General features: G+C 49.9%; 2 protein-coding genes across 2 annotated transcripts in view; both read right to left on the reverse strand.

Moving 5' to 3' along the window:
- Positions 1-350: 350 nt before the first annotated feature.
- Positions 351-17,772, reverse strand: part of LOC140904241 (uncharacterized) — a 283,075-nt gene continuing 265,653 nt past the window's right edge. The window contains exon 7 of the mRNA XM_078850896.1: positions 351-3,759. Coding sequence (XP_078707022.1) covers positions 2,978-3,759 — 782 coding nt within the window. The 3' untranslated portion in view covers positions 351-2,977. The remainder of the gene's footprint in view (positions 3,760-17,772) is intronic.
- On the reverse strand, positions 6,987-16,765 carry LOC144929962 (zinc finger protein 891-like). Its single transcript, XM_078850979.1, has 4 exons — positions 16,555-16,765; positions 12,850-12,938; positions 12,115-12,241; positions 6,987-7,525 (listed from the first exon to the last, which is right to left on the reverse strand). Exons 2-4 carry the CDS (start codon positions 12,925-12,927, stop codon positions 7,374-7,376), a joined length of 357 nt encoding a protein of 118 aa, XP_078707105.1. The 5' UTR covers positions 12,928-12,938; positions 16,555-16,765; the 3' UTR covers positions 6,987-7,373.

Genomic DNA, 17,772 nt, shown 5'->3' on the forward strand with positions numbered 1-17,772 from the left:
AGATTTGAATCAAAGTGTCTCACCCTAATAGACGTTACAGGCAGCTCACAGGTCTCAATACTCAGACTGAACTCCCTTCCAGCCTGGGGCCAATCTCCCTAGTTCAAAGTCTTCATCTTCCAGATGATCTTCCAGGTGTTGAGGTGGGGGAAATGTCACTATCCCTCTTTTATACTTTCTTCCAGCTGCTAGAAAGATTCTTGCTGCGACGTCGGTTAGGCTGTCCCCATTACGTATGTGCCCTCTCTAAGGAGCCTCTGGGCGAGTGGATTCTTCTTGATGGGCCATCAATGCCTGTCTGGTGACTGATAGCTGTATCTCTGTTGCAACTGAAAGGCTGGCTCTGGGCGTTTCCCAACCTCACAATGTATTTCAGTAACACATACAGCAGTAGTCCACAACTTCACATACAATGATACTACAAATAATTCAACAGGACATTAAGGTATAAAGATTCAAGCATGCATTGTTCAAAACATATCATAATCACATGACAGTAGTGAATATAGGGGCTCCAGGATGCTACTTTGAGGTACACGGTATAGTTTTCCCCGCCATATAGACAGTGCCTTGTCAGCAGGAGAGTTTCTCCTGCCGACAAAGCTGCCACTTCTCGGGGAGGTGAATTAATTGAGATGATGGGAGAGCTCTCTCCCTTCACCTTAGAGCTTCTTCATAAAAACGCTACAGCAGCAGTGGCACCAATGCAGCTGTGCCCATGCAGTCTCGTAAGTGTAGACAAGTCCTAAGAGATAAAACCATAGACTCGGGACTTAACATCTGTGATTCCTGCAGTCTGAAATTGGAGCCCAACACAGTAATTCCCTCATTAGTTACCATCACTTCCACAGCATAAAAGTCCTTTTCACCCAATCGGGCGGCCAGTTTGAGATCCACAGGGAAGGAATGTCCTCTAAATGACTCTCTCTGCCTAATGAAACTTTGGATCCAAAGAGTGAAGCATGATTGTGCTCAAACTAACCATGGCATCCTTTGGGACTGTAATCAGTGACACTGAACTAGGGAGTGGTGTTCTACAAACATTTTCCTTGGGCCATTGGTCACCACAGCTTCCCTTATTGGGGTGAAAACCAAGAATTGGGTGTGTACTGTTGCTAACCCATTTCTTTTAAAATCCTTGGCTTCGGTTAGGTTAAATTTACCTTTCGCTGAAGTAGAATCCTTTACCGAACCACTCAAAATCTCAGCAGTGTTAGTGCGGAATGGCTTCCCGAAACGTGCCCAGTTTTTCTTTAATTTGGTGGCACAGGTCCAGGCTAGGGACTATATACAGGCCTGGATCAGAATCTCTGTTAGTTACCGGAGTTGGAGTTTCTATTCAAAAATAGCTATTTTTCTGCAGCTATTTCATTTTCAACACTGATTTCATTTTATACACATTTGCAGCACCTACGTAGGGTAAATTCAACAAAACCCATTTCTATTTCCTCGACATCTGCATCATAAAGGGCAGCATTTCCCATACCATAGCATTACCTAAGACAGATCTTCTGTAGGGTCTGGGTTACTACTTTGGGAATCAAATACATGAGCATTTTGCCTAGCTCCAACTCACTTACTGTGGAATCCTCTCCCCAGATCATCTGAGACAATATTGACAAATAATGGAACTCCACTGTGATCATCTGCACTTCCTTCAGTTCGTTGCATAGTTTGGGGTTTGCTGCGGTTCACCATTTCCGAGTGGAGATTTTAAATCACGGCTGTTTCTTTGTTAGCATGTCCAGTAAATGGGAGAGTTCTCTCCTGTTGACAGAACTGCACTTGAACTTTCTCCATGTCATCACGGACAGGTGGGGAAAAAGCCAAAGTAAAGTGCCAAATATCAGAGGGGTCGCTGTATTAGCCTGTATCCACAAAAACAGTGAGACGTAATGACTTTAGCAAATGGCCATTTGTCTCGAAGTCTCCAATAAATCTGAGTTACATGCAGTCAAACTAAATTAATATCCAACTGGGTGACCAAACAGTCTCCAGAAAAGATAGAAACCCATATCACAGAGAGGTAGACTACATGAAAATGAAAGTGTCAAGTGAAATTCCAGAGCAGATTGCATCTGATGACTCAGAATCAGGAGAAGAGATTGTCCCATGACATTCTCCTCTGATCCATTCAAACCTGCTTCACTCAGCACTGTCGCATTATTGGGTTATGTTATTTACAAAAGTTTTAGCAATGTAACATCCTCATAATGGGGGGAAATACAGCCAACCTTCCCAAAGGTGGCTTGGCCAATAGATGGAAACTGGGATTTAAACTCCAAATGATCCCACTGTGTTTGGCATGCACTTGAATTACCCTTCCAGATCTTTGACACTTTCTTTGGCAGACATAGTGACTCTGATTAAAGAAGTCAAAACATCCTCTCCAAGCAGAGACAGCTGAGAACACTGCACCACACGACACTTTGAGAGGTGGAGGGATAGAATGTGAAGAAGATAAACTCTGCATGCCTCAGACAGGAGCTAACCGTTCTGGGACGATGGGGAAGGAGGCAATCTCTGAGTCACCCCCTCTCCTCCCAGTGTCACAGAGACTGAAATGACACCTTTTCCCCTGCCCCTGCTCCTCTTCATTGAAATATAACGAATAAAGGTCCACAAATAACTGCTGCTCAGCATAACCCAGTGCAACGCGAGAACAACCGGGAAAGCTACAATCTGTATCATTGGTGATACAAATAACTTGGCAAAAGGAGGAAAAGTATAAATGTGATTCTCCCGGTTTCCTGGAAGGACAGACCCACTTCCATTACTCACGGGACAATGGAGTGGATAGCAAGGACAACCAGGTCCACCGCAAAACAGGGCAAATGGCAAAACTAGAAAAGGTGAAAATGGACAACTCTTTTGAACACAATGAGGAATAATGGTGGTGCAAACAGTTCAAACAGCTTTAAAGGTCACTACATGGGAATTAGGAAAACTATGAAAGAAAATAAAAGTTTTGATAGATCTAGAGGTTTTTATGGTGTTTGGCCCCCTTGCAGATTCTATGATGATAGATAAGGGCTGAGCTCTGAGTGAAGCTTTTCCCGCACTCACGGCATTCATAGGGCCTGTCTCCCGTGTGGATTCTATGATGTCTAGTCAGGGCTGAGCTCCGAGTGAAGCTTTTCCCGCACTCATGGCATTCATACGGTCTCTCTCCCGTGTGGATTCTATGATGTCTAGTCAGGGCTGAGCTCCGAGTGAAGGTTTTCCCGCACTCACAGCATTCGTAGGGTCTCTCTCCCGTGTGGATTCTCTGATGCGTAGTAAGGTCTGAGCTCAGAGTGAAGTTTTTCCCACACTCACAGCATTCAAAGGGTTTCTCTCCCGTGTGGATTCTCTGATGCCTAATGAGGTGCGATCTCAGAGTGAAGCTTTTCCCACACTCACAGCATCCATAGGGTCTCTCTCCCGTGTGGATTTTCTGATGTATAGTCAGGTGTGAGCTCTGAGTGAAGCTTTTCCCGCATTCACCGCATTCGTAGGGTCTCTGTCCCGTGTGAATTCTGTGATGTGTAAGAAGGGTTGAGCTCTGAGAGAAGCTTTTCCCGCACTCCCAGCATTCATAGGGTTTCTCTCCCGTGTGGACTCTCTGATGAGAGATAAGGGATGAGAGATCAGTGAAACTTTTCCCGCACTCACAGCATGGATAGCGTTTTTCACCTGTGTGGATTCTCTGATGCGTAATAAGGTGTGAGCGCCGAATGAAGGTTTTCCCACACTCACAGCATTCATAGGGTCTGTCTCCTCTGTGTATTCTCTGATGCACAAGAAGGACTGAGTGGTCCCTAAAGCTTTTCCCACACTCAGTGGATGTATTTTTTCTCTGTCCCCCGAGGATTTTCTGCTGGGCTGTGGTTTCCTTGAGGTCCTTGTGAGTTCCCCAAGAGCAAATAAATTTATCCAATTTCTCTCCTGGCTGGTTTCCCTGCTCTCTCTCTGGTGTCTGCTGAATCTCACAGACTTTTGCCTGCTCATGACTCCTGGACACATTCCCTTTGGATGTTTGCGTTAAGGCTCTGTGTGGCTCATCTTTCTGATGAGAATTCTGCTCCTCATTCTCACTCACCATCGCATCACCTGCTGTGATAGAAAAAAAACCTCAAACAGGGATAGAAAGGGGAAGAGCAAACCAAAATAAGTGCTGGAGAGATGTCAAATAAAAATCAGGAACTGAATTCCCCCAAACTCTTCCCCCAAAGAGAATCAATTCTGCCTTCACATCCCATCTAAATTCTCAGTGGGAAGGTAAGATGCCACTGACAGGTGTCAGTTAGGATCTGTAGGAAGTCATGAGCTGTATCTGCCTGGAGGATATGACATTTGCTGGGGCAATCCTAAAATTAGAGAGCTCACAAGGTCTTTCTAGGGTATCCTAGATGTTCCCCTCAGGCACTTCCAGACTGTGAGTAGGTTTCATATTTCCTCACCTGTGCAGGGACCTTTTAGGATCTCTCTTTCCTCTAAACACTGGAGGTCTGGGACCCATGGCTCTGCCCCTTGTTCCAGCTGGGAGATCACATCAGGTTTGGAAACTGGAAACCCTGCTCAGATGAAAGAAAACAAAGGAGATCAGGTTAATTCATAAGACTTTGTCATGATGATAATTATTAATTTAAACCCCAGTCCTTAGTAAACCAGTGAAATCCCAGGGCCAGCTCCTCAGGTCCTCAAAGGTACAGAATGCTTTGCTTATGAGGGCCTGAACTACCAACATATCTGCTGGGAACGCACACAGACACTGTAACAGTCTGTACCCCTGTATTCACTCTTTTACAAAATTATGATATATTTTGTCCAAAGTATGCCTTGGAAAATTCAAAACCTGCTGAACATTATCAACCTTTTAGACCATGTGTAGCATCACTACGTACCGTTATTAGAGTTTACTGTATGATGTTACTGAAAACGGTACAGTTCTGGGGAACACCCACAGACCACTTCCTCAGAGACAGCAAGGCGATCACCTGGTTAAATGGCCATTCTCCGGTCTGGGAAAGGTGTGAACCAGACATTTACATTCCATCACATGGATGGCTAGGCGCTCATGAACAAAACAGACAGCATGTCACCATGACTCACCCGAGGATTGAAAGTGTTTCTAGCACAAAGGACTGAATTATAAAAAGAGGTGGAATAAATGCTTGAGACTCCCCTCCCCCGCCTCCATCATGACATCAACTCCTCCTGAATAACTCAACTTGGGAGGGGGGGAGGGAGGAAGGAAGAGTCCTGGCTGAAAGGAAACCCAGCCTGACACAACATATGGGGAGAGACAGACATATGATTTGAATCTGTTTTAGCTTGTTAAGTTAGAAGTTAATTTGACCTTATCTACACTACCAAATTATGTCAACAAAGGCGATGTTGACACTCAAAAATCAGCATAATAAAAGTCAGAATGTCATGTTCACACTCGCTCCCTGTCGGCAGAGCGCATCCACGGTTGGGACACTATCAACAGTGTGAGCAATGCACTGTGGGTACCTATCCCACCGTCCACCTCGACATCTTCTGTTGCTACATGTTGTGAGAAGGCGAAGCGGATCGTGGCATCTCTTGGGACCGGGCTCGATTCATTGCTTTCTGTGCCAGCACTCCATGGGCTTCCGGCTTTCTTTCACAGCATTCTTCAATGACCCTTCTTTGCTGTGCACCCCGGCATCTTTGTGAGACGGGATGGATCCCACCCTGCTCTCCTATGCTCTGTTAACTGTCATGAAGACATTGCGGATGGCAGTGCAGTTAATCGTCAAGTTCCTAATTGAAGAAGACTCTCAGATGCCTGATATGAACAGGAACAACTTAAGATTGCTTTTGGCATTCATAGAACAGCTGCATAGGGTAGACCATGGCTTCTGGGCTCGGGAAACAAGCACTGAATAGTGGGATCGTATCGTCGTGCAGGTGTGGGATGAAGAACAGTGGCTAGAGAACTTTCAAATGCGGAAAGCCACCTTCCTGGAACTGTGTGCGGAGCTCGCCCCAGACCTGCAGCACAAGGACACCAGAATGAGAGCTGTCCTATCGATAGAGAAGTGCATGACAATCACTGTGTGGAAGCTGGTGATGCCAGACTGCTACCTGTCGGTCACAAATCAATTTGGAGTTGGGAAGACAAACGTTGGGGCTGCATTAATGCAAGCGTGCAGGGCAATTAATTGCATCCTGCTACGAAGGACCAGGTCCACAACTCTGGGAAATATGCATGAAATAGGGAAACCGATTTCTGCAAAGCCATCCACTAACTGTGGAGGGGCGATAGATGGCACACGTATTCCAATTTTGGCACCATACCACCTTGTGACAGAGTACATCTATAGGAAGGGGTACTGCTCCATGGTGTTGCAGGCACTTGTGGATCACTGTGAGAGTTTCACTGACATCCATGCGGTCCAGGAAGGTGCATGACATACACATTTTCAGGGGGATGGTGATCCTCAGGAGACCTGGCGTACCTCTTACAGCTGTGGCTCATGAAACTTTACACAGGAAACCTGAAGAGCAGTAAGGAACGGTTCAACAACAGGCTGAGGTGGTGCTGGATGACAGTTGAATGTGCCCTTGGCAGACTGAAGGCATGCTGGTGATGCCTTTATGACAGGTTAGACCTTAATGAAGATAATAGTCCCATGGTCATAGCCGCATGTTGTATGTTGCATAATCTTTGTGATGCTAAGGGTAAAAGGTTTGCTGAGGCTTGGAGTGCTGAGGCAGATCGCTTGGCTGCTGATTTTGAGCAGCTGGATACCAGGGCTTTCAGAAGAGTCCAGAGGAGCACAACTCAAATCAAGGAGGCTTTGAGGCAACACGTTGAAAATGAAAATGTATCTCTCTGTGATTGGTGCTGCCATGTTACATAACATGTAGTCTCCACTGCTTTCCAGGAAAACGTTTGGGCCTTACGTTCCCGCAAGCACATGAATAAACTGGCTGTGTATGTGTTGGTAGTGTCTGCTCTCTCAATCTGTAGGAAACAAAGATGAGTTACCATTCAAAACCTTTATTTTTATTGCACAAGAAACAGCCCACACAGACACACACAAAGCTGCTTGGTGGGAAAGGAGGAACCAGGGAAGGGCAGACTTTCAAAGGTGCGTGTATGTCTAACTCTCAGTGTGAAAGTTGTCCGAGGGGGTGGAGTGAAGGGGAAACCAGAAAGTGGAAAGGACTGTGCGGGCGGAGGGGGGGTGTATGTGCATGGAAAAGGGTTCTGAATGTGCTGCAGGGGAAGGCAGGCACAGATCTGCTCAGTCTGCAGCTCTATTAAGGACTTCAGCATGTGTGTTTGTTCCTCCATTACTTTAATCATCCGTTCAGTAGCGTCCTTAAATTCCTGATCTTCTTTTCTGTTCTGCCTTTCAGCTTCCCAGCACTCCTTGCATTCCCTTTTCTCTGCACTGGAGCAGTGCAGTACCTCCCGGAACATGTCTTCTTTGCTCCGTCTTGGGCGCTTTGTTATCTGGCGGAGATGCTTGGCCAGGGTGCTTGGGGGCGTTCCTGAAGGCCACATCTGCCGAAGCACAGGGAACAATGCACAGAAGCAGGATTGTTAAATTCACGCACAACATTGACACCGTTTCAGTTAAATACACCTTTTGCAACATAACAATTACTTCTCACTGACCCTCGGCAAGCACACATCTCTGTGAACACCCAAAGCATGGTGAATGTTTTCCACAGGTGCGGGTCATTCTAGCAGATCTCTCACTGCTAGGGGTAAACAGGGAAATGAGGTGTCACGCTATATGGAATCTGGGGGACACGTGAGGATATTATGAATACCAATGGTGTAAAATTGCAATGAGTTGTGCCAGATATGCCATGGAAGATATCTACAAAAGTGTTATAAGTTGCCAGATATGATAATCTCATTTATGTGTTTGTATCACCTTTGTATTATGAGTTTAGATATGTACGTATGTCTGTATTTCCAAACTTGTGCTATGCTTCTGGGTGACACCCCCAGACAGTTTGGCATCAGCACTGCCTAGCCTGCTTGATGGCCCATTAAGGACCATCAGCTATACAACTGACCCATTGACAGAAGGCAAGGGATACACCTTATGACTCAGCAAGGCATGCAGGGACATACCTATGGACGGAAAAGGCTTCCAAGCCATGTACTGGGCAGCTTGTGTTTGAAACAAAGGAACTACAAGCCAAATGGCAAAAGTCTATAAAAGGCAGCTGCATCTTCTCCATTTTGTCTTAAATCCTGCTTCTTACTTCTGGAGGAACTTTGCCACAAACTGAAGCTCTGAACAAAGGACTGAATGACCCATCCAAGCTGTAGATCTGTTCCAGAGGAACTTTCAAGCCAGCAACTCACCAATACTGCTAAGAACCTGATATATGGACTTTGAAATCTTTGTGTGTATGTGATTGTTTTACCATTTAATATCTCTCTTCTTGCCCTTTCTGTTTCTTTATAAAAAAGGAGTACTTGTGGCACCTTAGAGACTAACCAATTTATTTGAGCATAAGCTTTCATGAGCTACAGCTCACTTCATCGGATGCACACTGTGGAAAATACAGAAGATGTTTTTATACACACAAACCATGAAAAAATGGGTGTTTACCACTACAAAAGGTTTACATTTGGGGACAATGTATACCTTCAAATCAGCGGCACTGCTATGGGTACCCGCATGGCCCCACAGTATGCCAACATTTTTATGGCTGACTTAGAACAACGCTTCCTCAGCTCTCGTCCCCTAATGCCCCTACTCTACTTGCGCTATATTGATGACATCTTCATCATCTGGACCCATGGAAAAGAAGCCCTTGAGGAATTCCACCATGATTTCAACAATTTCCATCCCACCATCAACCTCAGCCTGGTCCAGTCCACACAAGAGATCCACTTCCTGGACATTACAGTGCTAATAAGCGATGGTCACATAAACACCACCCTATACCGGAAACCTACTGACCGCTATTCCTACCTACATGCCTCCAGCTTTCACCCTGACCACACCACACGATCCATCATCTACAGCCAAGCTCTGCGATACAACCGCATTTGCTCCAACCCCTCAGACAGAGACAAACACCTACAAGATCTCTATCAAGCATTCTTACAACTACAATACCCACCTGCGGAAGTGAAGAAACAGATTGATAGAGCCAGAAGAGTTCCCAGAAGTCACCTACTACAGGACAGGCCCAACAAAGAAAATAACAGAACGCCACTAGCCGTCACCTTCAGCCCCCAACTAAAACCCCTCCAACGCATTATTAAGGATCTACAACCTATCCTGAAGGATGACCCAACACTCTCACAAATCTCGAGAGATACGCGCTATCTCAGAGTAGACAGCCCCCCAACCTGAAGCAAATACTCACCAACAACCACATACCACACAACTAGAACCACTAACCCAGGAACTCATCCTTGCAACAAAGCCCGTTGCCAAATGTGCCCACATATCTATTCAGGGGACACCATCACAGGGCCTAATCACATCAGCCACGCTATTAGAGGCTCGTTCACCTGCACATCCACCAGTGTGATATATGCCATCATGTGCCAGCAATGCCCCTCTGCCATGTACATTGGTCAAACTGGACAGTCTCTACGCAAAAGAATAAATGGACACAAATCAGATGTCAAGAATTATAACATTCATAAACCAGTCAGAGAACACTTCAATCTCTCTGGTCACGCGATTACAGACATGAAAGTTGCGATATTACAACAGAAAAACTTCAAAACCAGACTCCAGCGAGAGACTGTTGAATTGGAATTCATTTGTAAATTGGATACAATTAACTTAGGCTTGAATAGAGACTGGGAGTGGCTAAGTCATTATGCAAGGTAACCTATTTCCCCTTGTTTTTTCCTACCCCCCCCCCCTCGTTCCTCAGACGTTCTTGTTAAACCCTGGATTTGTGCTGGAAATGGCCCATCTTGATTATCATACACATTGTAAGGAGAGTGGTCACTTTAGATAAGCTATTACCAGCAGGAGAATGGGGTGGGGGGAGAGAAAACCTTTTGTAGTGGTAAACACCCATTTTTTCATGGTTTGTGTGTATAAGAACATCTTCTGTATTTTCCACAGTATGCATCCGATGAAGTGAGCTGTAGCTCACGAAAGCTTATGCTCAAATAAATTGGTTAGTCTCTAAGGTGCCACAAGTCCTCCTTTTCTTTTTGCGAATACAGACTAACACGGCTGTTATTCTGAAACCTGTTTCTTTATAATAAACCTTTAGTTTTAGATACTAAAGGATTGGCTGGCAGCATGGTATTTTGGGTAAGATCCAAATCTATACTGACTTGGTAATGTGGCTGACCCTTTGGGGTCAGAAGAATATTTTATATATGTGAGCAGAGTTTTTAAAATAACTTCTCACTGTACTAGAGCTAGGTGCTGACTGGAATGCAATAAGGGGGCTGTGTGATTTCTTTTTTGCTTCTTGATAACCAGTGTGAGGAATCAGAAGCACAGTTTGTGACTGGTTGGGGAGTTTAACTTCAGTGTTACTCCCTAGACTGGTGGGTATCTGCACTCCCTTTTGCAGCCTGCCCTGAACTTGGTATTTCCAGGGAGGGCTGCCCCGGGCACCACAGGTCACATGAGGGTACACCTACTCCATGCTTGTGGCTTCTGCCCCTGTGCTGCTCACCTGCACAAGTGATTGCCGAATGGCGCGGGAAAGTTTCCTACAATGCGGGAAGGAACAAAGCTGCTCTGTCAAGGAACCTTTGGCAGAGGATTGCTGAGCACCTCCAGGAGATCTCTCTGGACTATTCCTGTGAGATCTCGGCGGGCATCAACACCCTGTTCTGCCGTACCAATTAGCTATACAGGAAACTGTCCAGCTCACAGAAACACAGCCAGCCTCCCACGTTTCTATAACCAGAACCCACCTCCGCACCACACAGGCCACAGCCACTTACCAGGCATCTTATCTCCTGCTTCTTGCTCCCCAGAGAGCAACTGCTGAGACTGCCTAGACACCTCTGGAGTGGAGAACAGTTCCTGGCTGCTTGCCCCACCAGACGAGCCTACTGGGAGCTGCACATCATCATCTGACTCCACCTCCTCCTCGATTACTTCATCCTCTGGGTTAGATCCTCTTTCCACCGCCTCCACGCCTGCCGAAGTATCCACGGGGCTCTTGGTGGTGGAGGTGAGGTCACCACCAAGGATAGCACCCAGCTCCTTATAGAACCAGCAGGTCTTAGGTGCAGCACCAGCGTGACGGGTTGCCTCCCTCGCCTTATGGTATGCCTGCCTCTGCTCCTTTATCTTCGCTCTGCACTGCAGTGTGTCCTGATCATAACCCTTTTCACACAAGCCTCGAGAAATGTGCCTGTAGGTATCCTAATCCCTACGGCTCAAGCGCAGCTGGGACTGCACAGGCTCCTCTCCCCATACACTGAGCAGAACCCCAGTGGTCCAAGCGGGAGAACGTTTGCTGCGATAACCTGCCCTGGTCACCTGGGGAGATGCGATGAGAACTCTCCACAGCAAGCAGCAGGAAATGGAATTTCAAAAATTCCCGGGGCTTCTAAGAGGGAGATTTGCTTCTAAGAGGGAGGGGTAGATTGTTCTTTACCTGGCTGCAGGGCAGTGGAGTTCAAACCGCTGACCAGAACAGTCACGATGGGCATTGTGGGACACCTCCAAGAGGCCAATTAAAGCAACAAATACACTGCCACTTTGTCGACAAAAATTTAGAGGAAAAAGATGTATGTCTCTCATCTGGGTGGTTGTATTTTATTGCCAAAACAGGGCGTTTTTGCCGCCAAAAGTCACATCGCAGTGTGTACGCTTTCATTCTTTTGTCGACAAAAGCTGGCAGAGGGGGTAAGGGAGAGGTATTTTGCAAGTCGGAGCTGGTTTGTGTGGAGTAGGATCAGTGTCTGAGTGAGGGCCATAGGTAGGAAGCCAGACCTGAACCTCAGTTTTGCCTCAGCAAAGAGAAGTTGTTAGACTTTGTGCTGTAGTTCTCCGGTGCTCTGTTCCCAGTGTTCTGTAGCAGGGGAGGGCAGAGGGCGAGTGTGCAGAGTTGAGACTGCATTGTAGGGGTGATGAACATTAACTGCTCATTTCCCCTTGTAATAACTATGGGGACAGGAATCCTTACCCAGCGAGGTCACATTCTCATAGGTCTCCTGCATGACGTCTCTGTAGAGAGCTCTCTGAGCGGGGTCCAGCAGGGCCCCCTCTTCCCTGGTGAAATACACAGCCACCTCCTCGAAGGTCACCGGCCCCTGAAAGAGCAAGAGCCCCCCACTGAGTACCTGCTGCCCCAGTCACAACCCCACTACTCATGGGGGAAAGGAGCCAATTAAATGGGAGCTCTGGATGGCTTCCCATCAACAGAGTCCCACCTCCATACCACTCAGAGGATCCAGGAACACCGGGGTGAGGGGACAAAGAGAGTCCCTTTGTCTCTCCCAGCAGATCCATCATACACCTACTAGCAACAGACTGATACAGGAGATGGAGCCCCCAGCAAGGTCCAGGGCGAGCTCCCTGGTAGGAAGCCCAACACATTGTAAGGAGGTGGATATGAGAGAGGGGCACCTCCCCTAACTCTGACTGGTAAGTGCCCCCTTCATATCTCACAGCAGTCGCTGGTTAGTTGGATCAGGCTCCAGAACTGGGAGTCTGGTCAGTTTTCCTAGCCCCATCTAGGAGATTTGTTTCCTGTTCCACAGATTAGGGCATTTCCACCACCAAACCCCATGGGTCTGTTCCTAGAATCTAGGCTTCCTCCCTTTCTCCAGCCTGAGTGTGCAAACCTTACCCTCTCCAGTGTATCTGCTGTCCCTCCCCCTCCTGCAGGAACCCACCAGCCACCCCGGTTAATCCCTACCTGAACTGGCTCCTCTGCAGCCATTTCTCTCCCCTGTCTCATGGGAGGACAGGATGAGCTGGAGCGAGACACGGACATCGTTCTGCAGCCTGGCAGGGCGAGAAGGGCAGTTGTGGAGATTTCAGAACAGGCTTTAGTTCATTTCACATCACGATTCCCCCAGGCCCTTTCCCTTCGGACAGACATGATAGATTCTGCCATGCTGGGAAATTGCTTGATCTCTTTATTACAGTGTAGACCTGGCCCCACCTGCCAGTCTAAACTCCCAGAGACATTTTTTAAGCCTTTCCAGTAACAAAGTCTTTATTAGAAAAGAGCAGAACCAAAGGAGTTACTTTGGAGGACTCCCTCTGACACGGACACCATGGCAGCCACAGCCCAGCAGGGGGAATATGGAGTCCGGGACTGGCTTTTCTTCTCTCTGATCCTCATTTTGTTTACAGGAAAGTGATTCCATCCAGGGGTGGCTACCTTTTTCTCCCACAGTCAGTCTCTCTTTCCCCTGTCCCTGCCCCTCAGGCTGGAAAAGTCCTATTTCTGAATTGGTTGCTCTTCCATGGCTGGATTTGCTCCTGCAATTGCTAATGGGAGGAGAAATGCGGAGGGGCTGTTTGTGCAGAGTCACTTTCATGCTAGTCCCCGGTGTAGCAGAAAGAGAAAGCCTGAGACAGGATGGTGTAAGGCTTAAGGCCCAAACTAAAATCAAGCTCTTCGGATACAAAGCGAAGTTTGCAAGAGTCAGGGTCTGAGCAAAAGTCTGGCTCAATTACAAAACAGATGCCTGCTTGCAAGTTCACTGTCTGGTACTTGAACTTGGCAAGAATAGGGCTGGTGTTGCAAAAACACAACCACTCCTAGGCACTAAGCAGCCACGTAAACACCTACCAGAAGGGTAGTACCAGAACCCCTCGATACAAAGTTATAGTGTAAACACACTCCCCAGAGATGATACAGGGACACACTGACCCCTCCTAAAGATCAGGGCAGGATGACAGGGTGATGGACAGAGATCTTTTGATCTAACCACCAAGCACAAGGTGAAGGGTGGTAACTAATCACGTCAGGGGGCAATATATAACTTGTTTGTATCAGTGTATGAAAGAGGGGTCACAGAGGGGGTGGAAAGTCCCACCACTCCGAGCCGAGTCCATTGTAATGGGCGTCCCTGTGTTATTGTTGCCGAACAGCCTGCCGGGCATTAGGACTGTGCATGGTTAACAATAAACCTGGCCAAGCGCCTTTGCCACTCAACCCAAATCTGTGGTCTTCTTGGGCAGTTCGATCCAGGCTTGTGTTGCCGGCTACCTGGCCAGAGCTGGTGCAGTTCGCAGAGGAAACACACACACAGCCAAGTCCTGACAACAGCCAGCATTTTCCTTGGGGTCTCTCTCAATTACTTGGAGTCTCTGGCTCAGAATTTAGTATTAACAGGGCCTAGGGCTGCCCTAGGGGGCTAGTACCAGCCGGAGAAAGTCCTCATCTTGGCCGGGCACAGAGGTAGCTTTAATTCAGGTCACTTCCGAGTACAGGTTCTCTCCCCCTCCTCCCGAGGAAGCAGCAGCTGCTAAGCCTGGACTCCAAGATCACAATGGAGGCTGCAGCATCTGACCCAGGAAACTGAACCCCCGTATCCGAGCAGAGGGACAGAGAGTTTGAGCAGCCTTCCCTCCTTTAGCAACAACCAGAGCTCTCTGGGGAGAGCAGCAAATGAAACCACCTCCCCACAGGGACAGGTGCTGATCTCATTTGCCCCCCTGTTCATCTGGAGTCACTCCTTGTCTTTCCTTGCAGTGACTCCGGATTAACACTGGTCTCAATGACACCAGAAACACAGTTCAGAAAGCATGAGTCCAGAATCCTCTTCAACAGATCACCGGGTGTGAGTACTAACCCCCTTCCCACCTCCCTCACCCCCAGATCTAGGACAAGGACTCAGGGCAAGAGTTTTCTCTCCAGAACCTAAAGTTCCTGAGGTTTGGAAGAGGGGAGAGAAGCAAAATCAGTTTTTGATAACTTTCTGTTCACTTATCACCACCCCCTGCTGGCCATTCACACAGGCAGAGGGAGCCCTGGGGGATGCCTCTTTAAAGGGAGGCTAGAAGGCCTGGAGAGCCAAAATATTTAATAAATTTCCATGCACCGTCACTAGCAAATTATGGCCACCATGAATCCACCGCAGAGGCAGCTACATCTTAGCAGCGTGGGAAGCAACCCCTCGTGGAGGCAATTTGTCGTGGGGTTTGGAGGTACCCCTGGACTAGCACTGCATTCAGAGTGACCTCCTCATCCTGTGCCGGCAGGAGAAAAAAAAAGGGGCCACCCAACTCTGCTGTTAGCAGCTAAGGAGGGGGAGGCCTCTAGCTTTGATGTCTATTAAGTATGTGGCTGGCCTCTTTAATCGGCAAACCTTTTAGCGGAGATAAAGGTGGAAACAAACAATTCTCAAAGGAGAGGGGAAAGATGATCATTGGGCAACTTAACTCCTGCAACCTCCAGGATGGAGAACAATTTAGAGCAATCGGTTCCCTCCAAAAAAGGAGTTGCTGGGATTTAGAAGCATGGGTACCAGCCGCAAACCGGACAGGATTTTTAATAGACATTTGATAATGACCTCGAAAGAGGCAAAAGCTGAGATGTGAGACCCGCGTTCAGAAACGAAAGAGAAAAAGGTGAAAATCCGAGGAATTTTGGATCCATTTTTGTAAATAAGAGAGGAGAGAGGAAAATCGGGGGGATTTGCTATCAGTTGCGGAGATGAGGTAAAATCTGAGTGTGTTTCCTCATCAATAGCTGATAAATAGAGAGAAAACGGGCAACATTTACAAAGATTTCACATCCTTGGTCAGGAATTCGAGAAAAGGGCTAAATCTGCGATTTCGTTCGTCTTTTATCATTAGAGAGACAGAAAAAATTCTCAGGGCATATTCGGGCAACGTGGTCGCGTGGTTGATATCCGTCTCCGAGCACGGGGGAGAAAACGGGGGCCCAAACGCCGCCTTCGATCCCCTGAGGGGAAAACACCCCGGCCGGAGGGGATGTTACGGGGCTATGCACGGAGGGGAGAGGGGAAGGGGGGACCCTTTGAAGGGATTTTATGGGGCCGCCCGCCTCAGAAGCGGAAAGTGACGGGTCCCCACGCGGGCCGCAGGGAGCCCGGGGGGGGGGGGGCGGGATGATTTTAAGGGGGCCGGGGAGCGGGAAGGGGGGCAGCAGTGGGGGGGGGGATGGGCAGGGGGCGGCTGTGTCGGCAGTTCGGGGGGGGGAGGGGGGCAGCCGCGGGGATTGGGGAACCCGGGTCGGGGCCGCCCCCATGGGGGGCACGTGCCCCGCCCTGGCAGAGACCGGGCCATCCCCACCCCCACCCCCGAGGCAGCCGGGTCTCAGGGCCCCCCCCCCGGCCACCCCTTTGGGGGAGGGGCTCCGGGGACCCATTTCCCACCCGCCCCGGGACGCACCGCTGCCGGGTGGGGGGGGGACCCCCGGGTGGGGGGGGCGGTCAAGGGGCGCGGGAGGGTTAGGGGGAGAACGGGGGGGGGCGGAGGGAAGGGGGGGGTCGCCCCGGGTTTTACAGCCACGTGTGAGAGAATTTGTACCGGGGGGGGGGGCAATTAACTCCCCCCCCCCCCAAACCGGCTTCTCCCCTCCCCCCACCCTACAGGGGACCCAGGCCCCAGCGCTGCCCCCCCCCCAGGGTCTCTCACTCACCGCGGGGGGGGGCTCCGGCCCCAGGGCTGGTCCCGGCTGGAGAAAACGCCCCCCCCCACCGCGGCCGGGCACGGAGGGGTTAATGACGGGCTCGCTCTCCCCCCCCCCCCGCCCGGACCGCAGGGTTCGGAGGGGCCGGAAGTGACGCAGCTCCCCCCTGGCGCCGCCGCGGCCGTTGGCGCCGTTAGGGCGGTTGGGGCGCGCCGCGCGCCTGGGGGGCGGGGCTGCGAGCGGCGCGGCGCCCGCCGGGGGCGGGGCTGGTGCCGCGCGGGGCTGGGGGCGGGGCGGGGAGGTGCGCTGACCTTTCCCCCACTTCTCCCAGCCACGATCTGGGGGGGGGCCCGCCTGAGGGGAGGGGGTTGGGGGCTGTTAACCCTTTCCTGGTGGGTGGGTGTGGGGGGGGTCCATCTCCCTCGGGGTCGTTGGTTGCTTGGCGTCGCTGTCCGGGCCATTGTATTTGCCTTCGTCTTCTCAAACGACCCATTGATAGAGGGGCGAAGGCCCCCTCCCCCAGCCCCCCACCGCGCGGCGACACCCCCACCTATGTCCCCCAGAGCAAGCGGCCCTTTCCCACCCCGCCGGGTCACAAGGCAGCATGCCGGGGAAACCGAGGCACGCAGCGGCTTCCAAAAGCCGGCCGACTGCTCCAGCTTCCTCACACGGGCCTTCTAGCCAACGCCGCGGGGGCGAAGGCCCCGACCCCTGGGCAACACCCACGTTATGAAAAAGCTGCCCATAAAGACGTAGTCTGTCATGAAAGGCAGGTGCCCGGTTCCCCCAGTTCAGTTCCAAATTCTCTTCGAGAAACGCCCCCGCCGGGACCCCCGCGCTCCCCAGCAGGAGTGAAGGGAGAACCCCCGCCCCAGCTCTGCCCTTAGCTCCAGGCTGATTTACTGGGGAATGGGAGAGAAATTATTCTTCGCTGCTGAGCAGGGAGCCAGGGCAGTTCCCTGGGAATCAAGGTTCCCAGCCTGACCCGGCTGCTTCGTTGCCCCCCGGGGCCCTGCAGGCTCAGGCGGTCCCGGAGCTGCTCAGTGAGCTTCCCCCGTGCGGCTGGCCGTGCCTGAATATCCCACTCTAAGGGCCTGAGTTCAGCCATCAGCGAAGGCAGCAGCTTTGCCCCCCACTTCAGACTTGTCGAGGCGGAGCTCCGGGGGGCGAATCCCGGGGAATAAGGACTCACTCGATTCGCCAGCGCTCGGGATTCTGCCATGAGTC

The sequence above is a fragment of the Lepidochelys kempii genome, chromosome 28, assembly GCF_965140285.1.
Source record: "Lepidochelys kempii isolate rLepKem1 chromosome 28, rLepKem1.hap1, whole genome shotgun sequence".
NCBI lineage: Eukaryota > Metazoa > Chordata > Testudines > Cheloniidae > Lepidochelys > Lepidochelys kempii.

Excerpts from the sequence above, each read along its gene's own strand:
- LOC144929962 (XM_078850979.1), bottom strand. The coding sequence starts at position 12,927 with ATGTCCGTGTCTCGCTCCAGCTCATCCTGTCCTCCCATGAGACAGGGG. Across the intron at positions 12,242-12,849 it reads CTGCAGAGGAGCCAGTTCAG|GGGCCGGTGACCTTCGAGGA; the intron begins GTAGGGATTAAC and ends TTGCTCTTTCAG. Across the intron at positions 7,526-12,114 it reads TGAGAATGTGACCTCGCTGG|ATGTGGCCTTCAGGAACGCC; the intron begins GTAAGGATTCCT and ends GTGCTTCGGCAG.